The following is an 18,950-nucleotide window of genomic DNA, read 5'->3' as shown; positions in this document are numbered from 1 at the left end:
AGTTTAGCGGGCATTGTACCTACTGGTCGGTTTTCCTTGGTCCTGAAAACTCCAATGAGCCAATCAAAATGCCCGGTCAGAGAAGAAGATTGCCCATGGTTGCTCTCGACTGCCTGTAACTAAATAGCAACCCCACTCCACTGCACTATGAGTAAAAAAGAACCATGCCAACCAAATCTTACTCGCGGAAAAATTTTCAACAGCTGAAAAATATTCCGCAACCTGGGATGTCAGGACTGTCTTATGAAGAAAGAATGGATAGACTTGGTTTATACTCTCTAGAATTTAGAAGATTGAGAGGGGGTCTTATAGAAACTTACAAAATTCTTAAGGGGTTGGACAGGCTAGATGCAGGAAGATTGTTCCCGATGTTGGGGAAGTCCAGGACAAGGGGTCACAGCTTAAGGATAAGGGGGAAATCCTTTAAAACCGAGATGAGAAGAACTTTTTTCACACAGAGAGTGGTGAATCTCTGGAACTCTCTGCCACAGAGGGTAGTTGAGGCCAGTTCATTGGCTATATTTAAGAGGGAGTTAGATGTGGCCCTTGTGGCTAAGGGGATCAGGGGGTATGGAGAGAAGGCAGGTACGGGATACTGAGTTGGATGATCAGCCATGATCATACTGAATGACGGTGCAGGCTCGAAGGGCCGAATGGCCTACTCCTGCGCCTAATTTCTATGTTTCTATGTTTCTATGAGTATGCGGGAACTTCCCTCGAGCATGAAGGAGAGTTCCAGTGACCTCATAGAACCTCCTAGGACCTCGTGTCGACCATGCTGCGAGTTTGAGTCGAGGGCAAACTCTTCTAAACTCGCAGATTAGGTCGCCGCAGTGGGACAGCCCCTTTACTCAGCGGGACAGGCAGCATCTCTGGATAGATGGAATAAGTGATGTTTTGGGTCGAGACCATTCTACAGTCTCAAAACGTCCCGCTGAGTTAGTCCAGCATTTTGTGTCTATCTTTGGGGTAAACCAGCATCTGTAGTTCCTTTCTACCCAAACACGGTGTTGTTTTCCTAAGCCAGTCTGCTTGCTGACAACTCTATCTTAGCTGAAAAGCATTACAAACCCTCACTCCTCCAGCTCCTCAGTGGAGAAGCAAGCAATGCTGACTGTCTGTGATGACGTTGCTCTGTTATATGGCAACACAAGGTTTAGTCGATGACTAAACATTTGGAATTGTTATAGCAAAGGCCACAATGAGTTAAAACGCATCCTTTAATTAGTTAAGTTGAGCTAAGTTTAGTGTGTCACGTGTAACGAGGTACAGTAAAACACTTTATTGCATGCTAACCAGTCAGACGAAAGACAATACATGATTAAAATTGAGCTGTCCACAGTGTACAGATACACAATAAACGGAATAACGTTTAGTGCAAGATAAAGTTCAGTAAAGTCTGATCAAAGATAGTCCAAGGGTCTCCAATGAGGTAGATAGTAGCTCTGCTCTCTAGATTTTGATAGGATGGTTCAGTTGCCTGATAACAGCTGGGAAGAAGCTATCTCTGAATCTGGGGGGGTGTGTTTTCACACTTCTATACCTTTTGCCCGGTGGGAGAGGTGAGAAGAGGGAGTGGCCAGGGTGCGACCCAACCCAACCTTGATTATGTTGCTGGCCTTGCCGAGGCAGCATGAGGTATAGATGGAGTCACTGGAAGGGAGGTTAGTTTGTGTGATGGTCTGGGCTGCATCAACAATTTGCTGCAATTTCTTGTGGTCTTTGCTTTACTACCAACATGTTTGTGTGATGCAAAAATTGCTGGGGGAACTCAACAGGTCAAGCAGTGTTTGTGCGGGGAAAAAAACAGATGACTTTTTGAGTCAGGACCATTCTTCAGATGACATATAGGAATTTTATTAGCTGAGCCTGAAGAAGGGTTCCGACCCGAAACATCGTCTGTCCATTTCCTCTGCAGATGCTGCCTGACCCGCTGCATTCTTCTAGCACTTTGTGTTTTGCTCCAGATTCCAGCATTATAGTTACTTGTGCCACCGTGTTTTGTGAAAACTGTTTGAGTAGCGATTTTACTCTTAATCACAAAAATAATTCGAAGAATCTGAGATTTGCATTATTTTTTTGTTCATTCACAGAGTGCAAGTTGAATTTTATGTCAACGAAAATACATTCAAAGAGCGCCTGAAACTGTTCTTCATCAAAAACCAAAGGTCAAGTAAGTAACCATTTCTACAGTTACATTTGTTAAATTTGTGGTTTTATGCATACCACAAAATGGGCAAGTAAGGAGAACTTTATTTCGTGAAGCACAGGAGGCTGAAGAGGTGTATGAAATCATGAGGGAATAGATAGTTTGAATGAACAGAGTCTTTTATCCAGAGTAGGGGAATCAAAAACCAGAGGACATATTTTAAAGGTGAGAGGGGAAAGATTTAATAGGAACCTGAGGGGTAACTTTTTTACACCAAGAGTGGTGGGTGTATGGAACGAGCTGCCAAAGCAGGTAGTTAAGCCAGGTATAATAACAGCATTTATCAGACTCAGGAAAGGTTCATGGATAGAAAAGACTTTGGGGTATATGGGCCAAACATGGGCTAGTGGGACTAGCTGTGATATCTCAGTCGGCATGGACGGGTTGGGCCGAAGGGCCTGTTTCCATGCTGTATGACTCTAAAATGAGAACAATAAATCTCAAGCATTTTTACGCTTTGCTCATCTCTGAGACCTTGTTGCTTAGTTCTTTGCATTACATCCAGTTGATAGAATCTACCTAAAGGATCCAAAAAGATTTGTTTAGATTTATTATTACCTGTACCACGTGTACCGAGACGCAGTGAAAAGTTGTGTTCTGCATGCTATCCAAAAAGATCAGATAATATTACTTGTAAACACAATCAAGTCAAACTCAAGTACAATAGGTGAAGCAAAGATAAAGCACAAAATAAAATGTTCAGCATTGTAGCGCATCACTTCTATAGATAAAGTCCAATGTCCGCAATGGGGTGGAGGTGAATTGGACAGTACCCTAGCTTATGGAAGGACGTTCAGAAGCCTGATAACAGAGGGGAAGAAACTGTTCCTGAATCTGGTGGTGTGCACTTTCAAGCTTCTGTACCTTCTGTCTGACGAAAGTGGTGAGAAGAAGGAATGACCGGGGTGGGACAAGTCTCTGATTATGTTTGCTGCTTTTCTGAAACAGCATTAAGTGTAGATGGAGTCTGGTCTGTGTGATGGACAGGGCTACATCCACAACTCTCTGCAATTTCTTGCAGTCTTTGGCAGAGTTGTTTATATCCAAACTCTGAAGAAATATCCTGACCCGAAACAACACCTATCCATGTTCTCTAGAGATGCTGCCTGACCCGCTGTTACTCCAGCACTTTGTGTCCAACTTTGGTCCTGTTTATTACTTTGTATACTGCAATTCAACCTGACAGTATTCCCACTATGGTACATCAGTAGAGGTTTCTAAGAATTCGGTAGCATAGAAATTGTTGCCAGCAGTGATCCACACATCTATTTGCCAGTGATCTCCGCAGAGAGCTCAGGTTTAATCTCACGTAGCTCCCTCTCGCCAGGCAAAGCCTTTGGAACAACGGGATATTTTACAATGTAATGGGATGACGCAGGGAGCTAGAACAAATTGTCTCTACAACTTGAGAGCTGGAAAAAGGTTTGACAGCCAGCCAAGCCACGCTGACAAAAACATTGAATGTTGCTAATATTCATTCACATTCATCAACTGCGCTGGGCTGGGGGAAAAGTCCAACCAATTTAAATAAAAAAAAAAAAATCTGAACAAAGATAGTTAAAATTGTTTAAATAAAATCAATTAAAATGTCAGAATTAGCCAAGGTTTATAGGACTTTGGACTACATCTTGTGTGCAGTTCTGGTCTCACCATTACAGGAAGGATGCGGAGGCTTTGGAGAAGGTGCGGAGGTTTACCAGGATAATGCCTGGATTAGGGGGCATTAGATACAAGGAGAGGTCGGACAGACTTGGATTGTTTACTTTGAGCGGAGGGTTTACTTGATAAAAGTGGATAAAAAATATGACCGTCTGAGCCTTTTTCCAGGGTGGTAACGTGAAAGACTAGAGGACACAGCTTTCAGTTTAGTTTAGTTTATTATTGTCATATCAAGTGAAAAGATTTTGTTGTGTGCTATCCAGTTAAAGATACGACCACAATCAAGCTGTCTGCAGTGTAGATTTAAAGGATAAAGGGTACAACATTTAATGCAAGATAAACTCCGATAACGTTCAATGAAAGAGCGTTCAAAGGTCTCCAATGGGGTAGATGGGAAGTCAGGGCCGCTCCTTGGCTGGTGAGAAGACGGTTCAGTTGCCTGATAAACAGTTGGGAAGAAACTGTCCATGAATCTGGAGGTGTGAGTTTTCAAACTTCCTTACCCCCTGCCTGGTGGGAGAGGGAGTGAGAATGGTGCTAGATTATGCTGGTGGCCTTGCTGAGGTAACGTGATGTGTGGATGGAGTCTATGGAAGGGAGTTGGTTTCCGCCTTTAAGGTGAGAAGGACAACATTTAAAGAAGATGTGTGGGGCAAGGTATTTTTACACAGACGGTGGTGGGTGCCTGGAATGCGCTGCTGGTGGTGAAAGCAGATATGACAATGACATTCAAGAGGCTTTTAGATAGGCACATGGATATGCAGGGAATGGGTGGATATGGATCACATGCAGGCAGATGAGAGTAGTTTAACTTGGCACGGACATAGCGTGCCAAAGGGGCTGTACTGTGCTGTGCTGTACTGTGCTGTACTGTGCTGTACTGTGCTGTGCTGTGCTGTACTGTGCTGTACTGTGCTGTACTGTGCTGCACTGTGCTGTACTGTGCTGTACTGTGCTATACTGTGCTGTACTGTGCTGTACTGTGCTGTACTGTGCTGCACTGTGCTGTACTGTGCTGTACTGTGCTGTACTGTGCTGTACTGTGCTGTACTGTGCTGCACTGTGCTGCACTGTGCTGTACTGTGCTGCACTGTGCTGTACTGTTCTATGTTTCTAATACTTGGTCCTTTACAGCTGTTCGGCACCAATGCGCCAAATCAGGTACAAATTCATGAGGGGAATAGATAGGGAGAATGCAGAGTATTTTACCCAGTGTAAGGGGTTCAAGGACCAGAAGACATAGGTGTAAGGTGAGGGGGGGAAAGAATGTTCACCTTTTTTTAAAGAACTGATTAAACTAGCTGCCAGAGGAGCTAGTTGAATCAGGTTCTATAACAACATTAAAAAGACATTTGGACAAGTGTGTGAATAGGAAAGGTTTAGAAGGATATGGGCCAAACACGGGCAGGTAAGATGGGCCGGCATAGATGGGGGACCTTGGTTGGCATGGGCAAGAAGGGCCGAAGGGCCTATTTCCGTCCTGTATGACTCTATCTATTGCTGATTTTGATTTATAAGTAATATTATCAAGTTGACAGTCCCACATTAAACCCAAGCTTTGGAGAGGAATTATAAAAACACTGGCCACAATTTTGTGACTTTTAAATACAAAGTCTTAACTTTGTGATAGTCCCACGGCAAAAAATCAACTGTGGTTACCTCACACTCGCTGGACCAGGAACTACTTGACTTACAGATGACCTTGCCCGCTCAGTCTTAATGGCTGTCATTTCTTGTGTCCCTTTCTGGTTTTTTTTCCGAGAGGTTTTCTTTGCACTGATAAAAGCTGAAATACCAATGTATAATTTCAGATTTCCGACATTTGCTATTTTTCTTTATTAATCTGTTAAAAGTTATTGAAATGTTCAATCATTCAGCTAATTGTGTCTTCCAGGTAAAAACAGAATTGAGCTGCTGCCTGACAGCTCCAGAGACCTACAGTAGGTTCGATCACTGAGTCCGCACCGACCATTGATCACCCCATATACCTAGTTCTATCCCACACACTTGGGACAATTTATAGAAGCAGATTAACCTACAAACCAGCACGTCTTTGTGATGTGGGAGAAAAACGGAGCACCAGGACGAAACCTGCGCAGCCACCTAGAGAACGTGCAAACTCCGTACAGACAGCACCCGTAGTCAGGATTGAACCTGGGTCTCTTGGGCTGTGAGGCAGCAACTCTACCACTGCACCACTGTGCTGCCCCTCAGTAGACAGCATAATAAACGACAACAAACGTTTGGTGTACTACAGTGTCTACCACTGCATCGTTGTGCCGCTCTGAGTGAAGTAGCCCAAGTCACATTTAATCCACATTCCTGCACTAAGACTCATAGTCATGGAGTCAATAAGCACGGAAAGAGGCCATGATATGCCATTTATTGTCACTATACATGTACAGTGAAACTGAAAGCTGCTCGTACTCGGTGCATACATACAATTTAGCACAAAAAACAAGAGACAGAAAAACAAAAAAACAGAAGGGAGAAGGGGGGGGGGGGGGGGGGGGGATGGGGGGGGGGGGGGGATAGGTGCACAATTTCTGCGGCGCTACATACATATATACATATATACTGATGGAAGTCCGTGGTGTTGGGCAGTGAAGTCAGTGCATGTGTGAATTAGAATTAATAGTAGTTATAATTCTCGGAAAGCAACTATTTCTGAGTCTTGTCCTGGATTTGATGCACCTATAGCGCCTTCCAGAGGGCAGCAGGTCGAACAGTCCAAACGCAGGATGGGAGCTGTCTTTGATGATCTTGGTCTAGCTTGGTCATTCCAACCAAGATGCCCCATCTACACTAGTCCCACTTGCCTGCATTGCGCATATATCCCTCTAATCCTCACTGAACTGTAGCGGGTCCTGATTAAACAGTGCCTTCTTTGTAAAATCCCCACCGTTATTTTTAAATCCATACAAAACAGGCCCTTTAGCACACAGAGTCCACGCTGACAAACAATCACTTGTACCCCAATTTCATGTTATTCCAGTTTTGTATCCTATACACTATGGGCAATATATAGTAGCCACATCACAAACAAACTGGCACGTCGTTGGAATGTGGGAGGGAACAGGAGCACCTGGAGAAAACCCACTTGGTCACAGGGAGAATGCACAAACTCCGTACCGACAGCACCTCTGGTCAGGATCGAACCTGGGTCTCTGGTGCTGTGAGACAGCAACACTACCACTGCGCCACTGTACGCTCTAATGTTCTTTGACTATTTATAAACTGTTGTTCCTTCGACTATTTCGACTAATTTGATCAATTCATCGATTTCATCAGGTTGAATAAGAAACTGGACTAAGTGGGACCTGTTTTGTCCCTGTAACACGGGAGGCCTCGTCACCCAACGCAACCCGTTTCCCAATGCAATATTCCACCACTCACCAGTTTCCCCAACGCATTATTCCACCACTCACCCATAGCCCCTAACTGCACAGGCGCAACTCATTTCCCCTCATCCCCCAGCAAGCCCTCTGCCTCCTCTTCATCCTCCCTCTTCTTTCCCTTCTCCTCCTCCCTCCCCCAACCTCTCCCTCACCTTTTCCTCCCCCTCCTTTCCCTACCCTCAGTCACTCCCTCCCTCCATAATTCATCTCCCCTGCCTACCCCCCTCCTATCCCTCTATCCCCCACCCCTCACCTCACCCTATCCTCTCCACTTTCCCTCTTGACCTCCCCATTGCCCTCCTCGCCCTCTAATCCCCACTCCCTACCTCCCCCACTCCCCCCTCCTCTCCCTCTATTGCCTCTCCACCCTCTCCCTCTCATCTCCTCCACTTTCCCCCCTCTCCTCTCCTCTCCCCCCTGAACCCCCCCCCCCCCCCCCCCCCCCCCCCCCCACTGTCCCTCCTCACCTCCTCCACCTCCCCGCCGGTGACTGACAGTGGACATGGCTAATCAGTGTGGCAATGGTGCAGGAAGGGGCGTTGCCGCCCGGCCGTAGCAGTGACTGACAGGAAAGGAGACCAATCAGCGTAGCGGTGACTGACGGGAGAGGAGACCAATCTGTGGTTGAGTGTTTTTTAAGATTTTTAAACCTTAATAACTTTTAAAATATACCATCGATCGGAACAAAACTTGATGGACTTGCATGAGAATGGTGAGTAAGGTGGCGAAAATTGTAGCGCTATCATGTAGCATTTGGGCGCAAATAGAAAAACTACGCAAACTGGAAGATAACAAGATCAGAATTTTAGTTATATATGACACCAAGTGCAGACACATTGCACCCCCAATGCAATGTTCCACCACTCACCCGTTACCCCCAACGCAACCATTTCCTCCAACGCAATATTCCACCACTCACACATAGCCCCCATGCAGGCGCGGCTTATTTCCCTCATCCACCAGCACTCCCTCCTCCTCCTCTTCACTCTCCCTCTTCAATCCCTAGAGAGGGAGGGGTGGTAGAGATGGAGGGGGGTAGAGACGGAGGGGGGTAGAGAGGGCGGGGGGGGGGGGGTAGAAAAGGAAGTGGAGGGGGGGGTGAGATGGAGAGGTGTAGAGAGGGGGGGGGGGTTGGGGGGGGGAAGAGAGAGGGAGAGGGGTGTAGAAGTAGGACGAGGGTAGAGTGGAGGGGAGAGAAAGCGAGTGAGGGAGAGGGAGGGGGTAGAGAGGGAAGGGGTTAGAGAGGGAGGGGGTGGAGAGGGGGGTAGTTAGGGGGTAGAGAGGAGGGAGTAGACAGGAGTAGAGAGGGAGGGGGGTAGAGAGGGAGGAGGAGGAGGGGGTGGGGGTAGAGGTATTCTTGGAGGGCATCTACCACACACGGTGCCTCAGGAAGGCCGTCAGCATCCATAAAGACTCCTCACACCCTTGTAATGGGCTGTTTGAACTACTTCCCTCCGGCAGACAAGGCCTTTTACATCCGAACCTCCAGACTCAGAAACAGCTTCATTCCCAGAGCTATAGCGGCTCCGAACCGGTCCTGCTGAGTTCCCCCCACCCCCATGGACTGTCTCCCTCGGATGGTCACGTCACACAGACACATCTGCACTTTAGTCTGTTGAACTGTTTTGACTGTTTTACTGTTCTTTTTATATCCATGTTCTCGGGATATCTAAATCTAAATTTTATTAGTAGATTTGGTATGTAGCTTTCAACCAATGTCATAACATAAATAACTTATTTATTGGTTGGAAGCTGCATACCAAATCTCGTTGCCCTTATGTGCAATGACAATAAAAGATATTATTATTATTATTATTAGGGAGGGAGAGGGTAGAGAGGGAGACGGTAGGGGAGTAGAGAGGGGCAGAGAGAGTGTGGGGTAGAGAGAGAGAGAGGGCGTAGAGAGAGCGAGAGAGAGAGAGGGGCAGAAGGAAAGGGAGGGGGTAGAGTGGGAGGGAGGGAAGTTAAAGAGGGAGAGGAAGGGCAAGAGAGGGAGGGGGTAGAAAGGGACAGGGTAGAGGGGGAGAGAGGGAGGGGAGGGGTGGAGAGGGAGGGTAGACGGGTGTAGAGAGAGAGAAGGGCAGAGAGGGAAGAGGGCAGAGAGAGAGAGGGGGAGGTAGGGTGAGGGGGAGGGAGGGTGAAGAGGGCGAGCGAGGGGTTAGAGAGGGTAGGAGTGATAGTAGAGAGGGGGAGGGAGGGTAGAGAGGGAGGGGGTGGGAGAGGGAGTGTAGATGTGGCAACTACCCTCCCTACCCCCTCCTCTCCCTCAATGCCCCTACTCTCCCTCCTGACCTCCCCAGGATCTTTCCCTTCTTCTCCTCCTGTCCCCCAATCCCTCCTTCAACTCTCTTTCCCTCTCCTTTCTCCTACCGCCGCCACTGTTCCATCTCCACGAGGCCTCACATTTTTAAAACGCTGTAACTTGTGAAACGGAGCATGTAATGTGAAGTGAAGCAGTTTCTATTGTTGACGGGGTTAATGTGATTAATAATGTGTGAACATTTCTGCGCTAGCGAGTGGCGTTTTGACGAAGGTAGAAAGACACAGACGATACACACACACACGTATACATACATACAAGTTTAAACTTTTAATAGTATAGAGATATAGATTTCATTCAGATAAACAGATCTATAACCTGGGCTTATATGCACTGTTTACCTAGCTTTAATTATCTCCACATTATTTTTCATTCAAAGATCAAACTAGCGGGTAAAGATCTCTAGTATTCTGGTGGTGTCCCGTCACAGAAGGTTGTGCTATCTCATGTCTTGTGGGATTGAGTGCAGCTCACAAGTCCGATGCGTGAGCCACACTCACGGGAGCAGTGTCGGCACACGAAGGCCGCTGTGGGGGGAGTTAGGGTCTCAGTCTTCCTTCTGTCTCTGGCACTATCGAAGATTGAGGGATGACCTTGTGGAGGTGAATAAGATTATGAGGGGAATAGATAAGGTGAATGCACAGAGTATTTTACCCAGGCTTGGGGCATCAAGACCCAGAGGACATAGGTTTCAGGTGTGAGGGGATTTAATAGGAACCTGAGGGGCATCTTTTTCATTCAGTGGGTGGCGAGTATGTGGAACGAGCTAACAGACGCGGCAGGTACTATAACAACATTCAAAAGACACTTGGACAGGTGCATAGATAAGAAAGGTTTGGAAGGATATGGGCCAAATACAGGCAAATAGAACTACCTTGGTCAGTATCTTGGTCAGTATGGATGAGTTGGGCCGAAGGGCCTGTTTCCATGACTGACTCTCTCAACCTTATCTCCAGGCTTGACTCTTCCAACAAGCGCCAATCATGTCTGTGCTTTCAATCGTAGATTTCTCATTTATAATCTAATATACACATTTTAAGTTCAAATGGCTTCACAGTGACAATACTTATTCAAGTAATGTTTTACTAATGGAAAAGGTAAATTAAAATAGTATTTCTAGTTGGAGAATCTTTTGTGATGTTTTGTTGACCCCTCACTGGAAACATGATTAAAACAAAACAGTGCATTTTAGACTGATATATATATATATCTATATTTAAGTATAAGCATGGTAATATGAATATCCTTGTATTGCTTTTATGGAATTTAGATTGTACATGATGACATTTTCTTCTTTATTTATTTTTTGGACTTTATCTTGCACTAAACATTATTCCCTTTATCCTGTATCTGTACACTGTGGACGGCTTGTTTAGTTTTTCCACTGACTGGACAGCAAGCAATAAAAAGCTTTTCACTCTATCTTGATTCACGTGGCAATAATAAATGAAACTAAATTAAAGTAATTGCGATTCAGGACATTGAATGACGAGATTAATTTTTGACTATTAATTGGAATGAAACATGCAGTAAACCCTCCCAGTTACAGTCCAAGGGAGGGGGGGGGGGGATTGTGCACATTATGGCCGATTGTCCTCTATAACCGGAGTAAAGTTTAACCCAAGGTCGGAAGGGGAGAAGCACATCGGTGGGTGGATGGGGGGGGTGTCGCAGCCCGGGGAGCCATGGAGCCTCCAACCCCACACATGGTGGACCAGGGATGGCCCAGTACTCACGCCGCCCCCCCTCTCCTCTCCCACAACCAGAAGCTTCCGCCCGCAACCAGAAGCTCCCGCCACATAGCACCAACTCGGTGGGAAACTGCCGGATGGGGGGGGTGAGGTAATGGGAGCCTTGGTCAGCTATAACCGAAATCCTGTGGAAAGGGGTCCTTTATCGCAAGGTTTTACTGTATTTCCATCATGAAAAATCAAACTATGATTTATTTCAGGTCTGAGAATACGCCTGTTCAACTTTTCCCTCAAGCTACTGAGCTGTTTTTTGTACATTGTTCGTGTGTTGCTTGATGATCCTCAGGAAAGAAATGGATGGTATGTACAAAGTCACAACTTTACTCCAACTCAAACGGGCAGCTCATTGCTGAACAGTTCAAAAACGAATCAAAATAAAGCACCGTATATGTTGCCCAAGAAAATTATAATTCATCTTGTGTTTACTCATTTCATGTTGCCCCATTGTATCATGTGATGACTAAGTTTCTGAATTAGTTGCTAAAACATACAAACCATATTCTAATTTCTGAATAAATCATGGCAGGACTAATGGTAGAAGATCAGACTTCTGAGGTGGAGCTTCACGGGTGTTGATTATGTTAGGGGCCTGTTGCAATGTCTTTGACCAGTTTTGTTTTTTAATTGAACTGAATTGGAAGATACAGTGTGGAAACAAGCCCTTCGGCCCATCAAGCTCATGCCGACCACCAAACACCCGTTCACACTAGTTCTACATTATCCCACTTTCTCATCCACTCCCTACACACTTGGTGCAGTTTACAGAGGGCCAACAAGCTGCAAACCTTTCTTCATACTGAATGGATTGGGAGAAAAACCACACGGTCTCAGGGAGAATACAAGATCCACACATTGGCATACCTTTAGGGAACCTCTTGACATTTGTTACTCTAGGTAAAGTGAAACTTGGTGTGTCTTTGCTAATTTCATATAAAGTTATCATTATGGATTTGCCCTAAATTTTGAAAGAACAAGCTCAAGTAATATGGTTTACTGAGCACATGACAATAGTGGATGTTGGATTGTGTTTGTGCAAGCATTTAAAAATACAATAATAATTAGAATGTTTCAAAAATGTTACATATTCAGACTGATTTATCGTAACAGTGTCAAAGTATGTCACAAAGTAAGGAATAACATGCACAAGACACAGTTTTCATAATAACGTTCCTGGCTGAAATTTGAGATCATCTTGTTCAACTTCCTTCAGCAATTTACCACAAGATTTATTGAGCGTTTTTAATGATTTAAATGTCATACAAATCAATCTAATTTATTAGCCTAAAATTACTTACTTTGCTTTTCTCAAACTTGGCAATAGCCATTGGTCAACTGTAAGATTATGATTTAAAAATGGCAGAAGGGTTGAGGCGTTTTTATCATTGGTATAGCCATAAATCCAGAGAAATAGACAGCACATCCTGCAATGTTAATGCCAACCATTGAGTACCCGTCTGCACTAATTCTATTTATTAACACCTGCTGCCTGGCTTTCTATGTCCAGCTGATTCAATTCCTCAACATTTAGCCTTGTTATATTTTTAATTGATTGAAAGATCCAGCATGGAAACATGGAAACGAAGCAAGTCGATGCTGACCATCGATCACTCGTTCTCGCTAGTTCTGTAATCCCACTTACTCATCAACTACCTACACGCTAAGGGCAACTTACAGGCCAACTCACAGGCCAATTACACAGGCCAGTTACTGTACATTTGACAGTAATTGCACAATTTACAATTACAGTACTATTACAATTCACAGTAAAATGACACAGGCCAGTTTACAGATGCCAATTCACAGGCCAATCAATGTGGGAGGAAACCGGAGCACCCAGAGGAAACCCACGCGGTCATAGGGAGAACGTGCAAACTCCACATAGAGGGCACCTGAGATCATGATGGAACCCGGGTCTCCGATGCTGTGAGGCAGCCACTCTACCCACTGCGCCACTGGGCCACTCTGTGTTGTGAGGTTTCCTCTCTCCATTCTTAGGCAGTGTGTAGCCACCCTCTGGGTGAAACATAATTTCCTCAGGTCCCCTATAATCCTCACCTTAAACTTATGTGGTCTGGTTTATAATGCACCAGTATTGGGAAAGGCTTATCACTATCTATCTACTTCAAGTTTGTGCACCCATCAGACTCCCCCCCCAGCCTTTTTCTCCCCAAGGAAAGCAAACCTAGTTCACCCAGATACACAAAGTGTTGGAGAAACTCAACGGGTTAGGCAACATCTCTGAGGATCATGGATCGAGTTCGGGTCGGGACTATTCGGATTGGGTCTGAAGAAGGGTCCCAACCTGAAATGTCACCTATCCATGTTCTCCAGAGATGTTGCCTGAACCGCTGAGTTACTGCAGCACTTTGTGTCTTTTCTTGCAAACCAGCATCTGGGTCATTGTGTCTGCAGTTTATCCAGTCTCTCCTCTTCAGTTTATTCCTGGCCACATCCTGATGAATCTCCTTTGCACCCTCTCTCCAGTGCATTCATATCTTCCCTGTGGCAACTAGAAATGCACGCAATACTCCAGCTGTGGCAAGGTTTTCTGAAGTTGTACCATGAGTTCCAGGCTCTTATATCCTGTGTTAGTTCCACGCTCTTATTCTTATATCCTGTGTCCTGACCAATGAAGGCCAGTATCCTGCATGCATACCCCAAGAAGTGCCTGTTTGCAACATACATCAATAAGCTATAAAGGCCCATAATGTAAATAGAACCGGTAATTCCATTTTTACACTCCACCGTTCTGCCCAATATTTAATATATAAATTGATGGGATTTTATCCATGGTTGTGAAGTGCAGTCCAACCAGCTATGCTGCCTGGGTTGGAGGGTGTCAGCAACAAGGAAGGGTTGGACAAACTTGAATTGTTTTCTCAGGAGCATCAGAGGTTGAGGTGAGACCTGATAGAAGTATCTAAAATTACGAGAGGCATGGATTAGGTAGACAGTTGGAACCATTTTTTTGCCGAGCGTAAATGTCAAAGACTAGAAGGCCTCGCTTTAACGTGAGAGGGACAAAGTTTAAAGGAGATGTGCAGGGGAAATGTTTTACACAGAGTGGTGGGGGCCTGCCAGGGGTGGTGGTGGACGCAGATACGATAGTGGTGTTTAAGAGGGTTTTAGATAGGCACATGGATATGCAGGGAATGGAGGTATGTGGATCAAGTGCAGGCTGAGGATATCAGTTTGACTAGGCAACAGTTGCACACGGACATTATGGGCCGAAGGGCCTGGTCCTTTGCTGTACCATTTTGAGAGGCTTTTAGAAAGGCAAGGAAAGGAGAGGTGTGCAGCACTTACAGGCAAAAGGGATTTGTTTAGGTAAGCATGGGCGGTACGTGCATTGTGGGCCGAAGGGCCTGTTTTTCAGTGCTGTGCTGTTCCATGTGAAAGTTATGACGTTGATGTAAGGACTGGGAACTTGGTAATACAAGGTAAAGAAGTGTTTTGTACCAAGGTCGCCGCAACCATGGAGCGGTTCAGACATTTCCCCGTCGGTAACTATTGTGGGAGCTGACGTCAGGGGAACAGCTGCCTGGGAAAACGAGATGACACGCTTGGTTAGGTAGAGAAGATGAGCAATTGCATTTGTAAGTAGGAGAGTGCACTGCCTTTGATCCTGAGGGGAAATCCCATCAATGCAGCCTTTGCGTTGGAGAAAATGTAATCTCACTTCTGTTGAAGCCAGTTTCAGCGTAATGCAGCTGAGGAACAACTATTTTGGACCGTTTAAAAGAAATCTGTGCAGAATAGATGCCGTGGTTTTTATCAGATGACTATAATAACATTTAGTATGTACAATAACAACATCTAAAAGGCATTTGGACAGGTACATGGGTTTAGAGGGATATGGGCGAAACGTGGGTTGGTAGCACTAGTGTAGATGGGGCAACTTGGTCGGCATGGTCAAGTTGGGCCGAAGGGCCTATTTCTGTGCTGTATGACTCTGACGAGAATAAATGTTTCATTTTACAATTGGGATTTATTATTACATCCTATGCGCGGTGAAGTGCCGCAGATATTTCACAGCACCAGAGACCCGCGTTCCATCCTGACCTTGGGCACCGTATGTGTGGAGTTAGAATGTTCTCCCTTTAACTGTGTGGGCGTCCTTCATGAGCTCCCAATTCCACCCACATCCCAAAGATGTGCAAGTTTCAGTGTTAATTGGCTCTCTGTAAATTATCCCTTGTGTGTAGGGAGTGGATGAGAAAGTGGGATGACATAGAACTAGTGTGAACGGAAGGCATGGACTCGGTGGGCTGAAGGGCCTGTTTCCATTTTGTATCTCTAAACTAAACCAAACTAAAGGTACAAAACATAATACTTTATGAATAACAATGATATGTAGACAAAAATTAAACCCACCAGTTTGATCTGAAATTATTACTTTCTTTGTGTTTTGTTTTATAAAGTTGGGGCTGTTCCAGTCAAAACCACAGTCTCACCAAGACTGACCGGTAAGTTGTGGAATTGTTTAAAAAGTATAAAATAATTACTCATATCAAACTTACATTTTATTCGCATCATTATAAGAAAATATGCTGATGAATTGGTGAGAAGGAACTGCAGATGCTGGAATCTTGAGCAAAATACAACATGCTGGAGGAACTCAGCTGGTCAGGCAGCAATCTGTGGAGGGAATGGACAGATGAATTTTTGAACCGGGACCCTTCTTCAGTCTGACCCTTCTCCACATCTACTGCCTGACGCATTGAGTTGCAGCACATTGTGTTTTACCAAAGGTTATGGTGTTGGTCATTGGAAAATCACTGCTGACCCAGGCACCGAGAGGTACAGCATAGAAACAGGCTCTTCGGCCCATCGACCACCAGTTTACAATAATCCTACAGTAAAGAGGTTGAATGTTGTGGAGCACACCAGGGATTAAAAAAATGAGGGACTTATGATTGGTGTTAGCATACATGAGGAAACTGACACCTTCATATGATCAAAATATCTGACTTTCCCCCTCGCACTCCATCAGTCTGAAGAAGGGACCCAACCTATAACATTGTCTGTCCAATTTCCCTCCATAGATGCTGCCTGATCCACTGAGTTCTTCCAGCACTTAGTTTTATGGTCAAGATTCCAGCATTTGCAGTTCTTTGTGTCTCCATATACAAAATACAAGCTAACTAAAATTACCAATTTGATTTACCCTCAGATCCCCTATAATATGGGTAGAAAGAAGTCTTCCCTTGTGGGGTTTACAGGTAAGGTGTAAATAACTATATCAAAATCACTGGAAATAACATTTATTTTTGCTGCAGCTAGATTTGGATTACAAAATGAAATGACAGGCAAATATATTTTTCTCAATGCACTTGTTGCCAATCATGCTTTATTAGTAGAAGAAAATAAATGTGTTAATGGGTATGGTATTATAAGATCATAAGTGATAGGAGCAGAATTATGGGCCTGTCCCACTTAGGTGATTTTTCAGCGGACTGCTGGCGACTGTCAAGTTGCCGGCAATCGCCTGAAAAATCGGAAACTGGAACGGTGACTGTCAGAGTGGAACGCACACGCGCACACACGCACACACGCACACACGCACACACACACACACACACACACACACACATCGCTTCCTTCACCAGCCCGTGTGAATTTTTTTAAACGGCCCTCCCCACGTTTGTCCTGTCTAAAAAATTCACATGGTGCAAAGCCAAGGTGATACAGACACACACCGCGATGAACAGGAAGGTTGGTGCTGTAAAAAGATGGCTAAAGCACAGTGTACGGTAAGTCCTTTAAAAGAGGGGGGGGGGGGGGGGGGAGTGGGTGGGGTGAGAAGGGGGGAGAGAGGGAAAAAGGGGTGGAGAAGGAGTGGAAACAACTTTTAAGAAGCCAGAGATACACGGCTGTGAAGCTCGGCGGACATTTAACATTACCAGTCAGTTATCCTTGGTTCTGAAAACTACTGCTTACCTTTTTTTTCCCCAATGAGCCAATGAAATTCACCGGTCAGCACTGGCTCCAACCTAGGAGAACCTCCAAGAACCTTCGACCTCCTGACAACCCACGAGGACCTCCTGCCGACCCACCTACGGCTCGAAAATTCTCGCAACTCTCCATGGCGGCTTCAATCTCGTCGCCGCTAATTTTTCAACATGTTATTAATGTTGAAAAATTCACGGTGACCATAATGAGGCCGCGACTCGTTCCCAGAATGTGGGAACTCCTCACGGCCGTGGAGGCGACTCCACGGCAACCACCTGTGAACATGTGGCGACCATGTGGCAACTGCATAGTCTCCTGCAGTCGCTTAAAAAGTCGCCTAAGTGGGACAGGCCCATTAGGCCATTCAGCCCATCAAGACTACCCCGCCATTCAAATCATGGCTGATCTACCTTTCTCTCTTAGCCACAATTCTCCTGCCTTCTCCCCATGACCCCTTGCCACCCGTACTAATCAAGAATCTGTCAATTGCACCCTGGCCACTCACTCTTCTCCCCCCTCGCCCAATGGGCAAAAGATAGAGGTGTGAAAACGCGCAACTCTTGATTCAGGGACAGTTTCTCCTCACTATTATCAGGGAACTGAATCATCCTACCCTGCCCACAGAGCAATCCTGACCTACTTTCTACTATCATTGATCCAACTTTACTGGCTAGATCTAGCAATACACATTATTCCCTTATTGTACCTGTACACTGTAAATGGCTCGATTGTAATCATGCATTGTCTTTCTGCTGGCTGTTTAGCACCCATCTAAATCTTTAGATTCTCCATACACGTGACAATAAACTAAACTAAATTTTCGCCTTAAAAGTATCCATTGACTTGGACTCCACAGCTGTCTGTGGCAATGAATTCATCAAATCCACCGCCCTCTGACAAAATAAATTCCTTCTCATCTTTCTATAGATTGGTCATTTTATTCTGAGGCTATGGCCTCTGGTCCTGGTCTCTCCCACTAGTGGAAACATCCTCTCAATCATCAGAGTGTACGAATTATAGAAGATAGATATCATGCCTGCACGTTACTTTATGCTGCCATTCAGACCGATTTATTAGATTGGTGGGAAGCATCAGTTCTCACTGGCTTTCTGTATTTTCTATACCATATACAAGTGGTCCATGCAGCAAATTAACTTCTATCCATTAGCTTGCTCTTGGTTTCCATTGATTTGAAGATAAGGTCAGGTTTCACAGAGTTTTGAAAGCTTACAGACAAATCTAATGTGCTTCGCTATTCTTTCATTCCCCGGCTACACAAACTGTTTATTACTGTCTGGGATTTTAAAATAATTTATGCTGTCTGCTGTTAAAAAAGTCCAGGAAATGTTGTTCTTCAGTGCGCCATGTATTCTTGTCCTTGGAGGGGACTGCTGAGTGCCATTTCTGAGCTTCAGGCACGGTTCAATAGGTATACAATATTCCTAATACGACAAATTATATGACCGTTGCCATCAGCAATAGCAGTAGACTTCCAAGAAGATACAAAACAGACACCACACATTGGGAACAAGAGCCATCGAGCTGCACAGCATAGAAACTGGCCCTCTGTCCACCTTGTCCCCACCAACCAAGTTGGTATATTGGGCAAATCGCATTTGCCTGCATTTGGTCCAAGTTCCTCTAAACCCTTCCTATCCACA

The 18,950-nt window shown here is 45.1% G+C and overlaps 1 protein-coding gene across 1 annotated transcript in view; it reads left to right on the top strand.

The window, feature by feature from the left end:
* The first annotated feature begins 1,107 nt into the window (after positions 1-1,107).
* kcnt2 (potassium channel, subfamily T, member 2) overlaps positions 1,108-18,950 on the top strand; it is a 311,774-nt gene continuing 293,931 nt past the window's right edge. The window contains 4 exon segments of the mRNA XM_055641239.1: positions 1,108-1,154; positions 2,094-2,173; positions 11,538-11,637; positions 16,511-16,559. Of these exon segments, the coding sequence (XP_055497214.1) occupies positions 1,108-1,154; positions 2,094-2,173; positions 11,538-11,637; positions 16,511-16,559 (276 nt within the window).

The sequence above is a fragment of the Leucoraja erinacea genome, chromosome 10, assembly GCF_028641065.1.
Source record: "Leucoraja erinacea ecotype New England chromosome 10, Leri_hhj_1, whole genome shotgun sequence".
NCBI classification, from domain to species: domain Eukaryota; kingdom Metazoa; phylum Chordata; class Chondrichthyes; order Rajiformes; family Rajidae; genus Leucoraja; species Leucoraja erinaceus.
The sequence above is the reverse complement of the archived record's forward strand: the minus strand, read 5'-3'. Positions and strand labels throughout refer to the sequence as shown.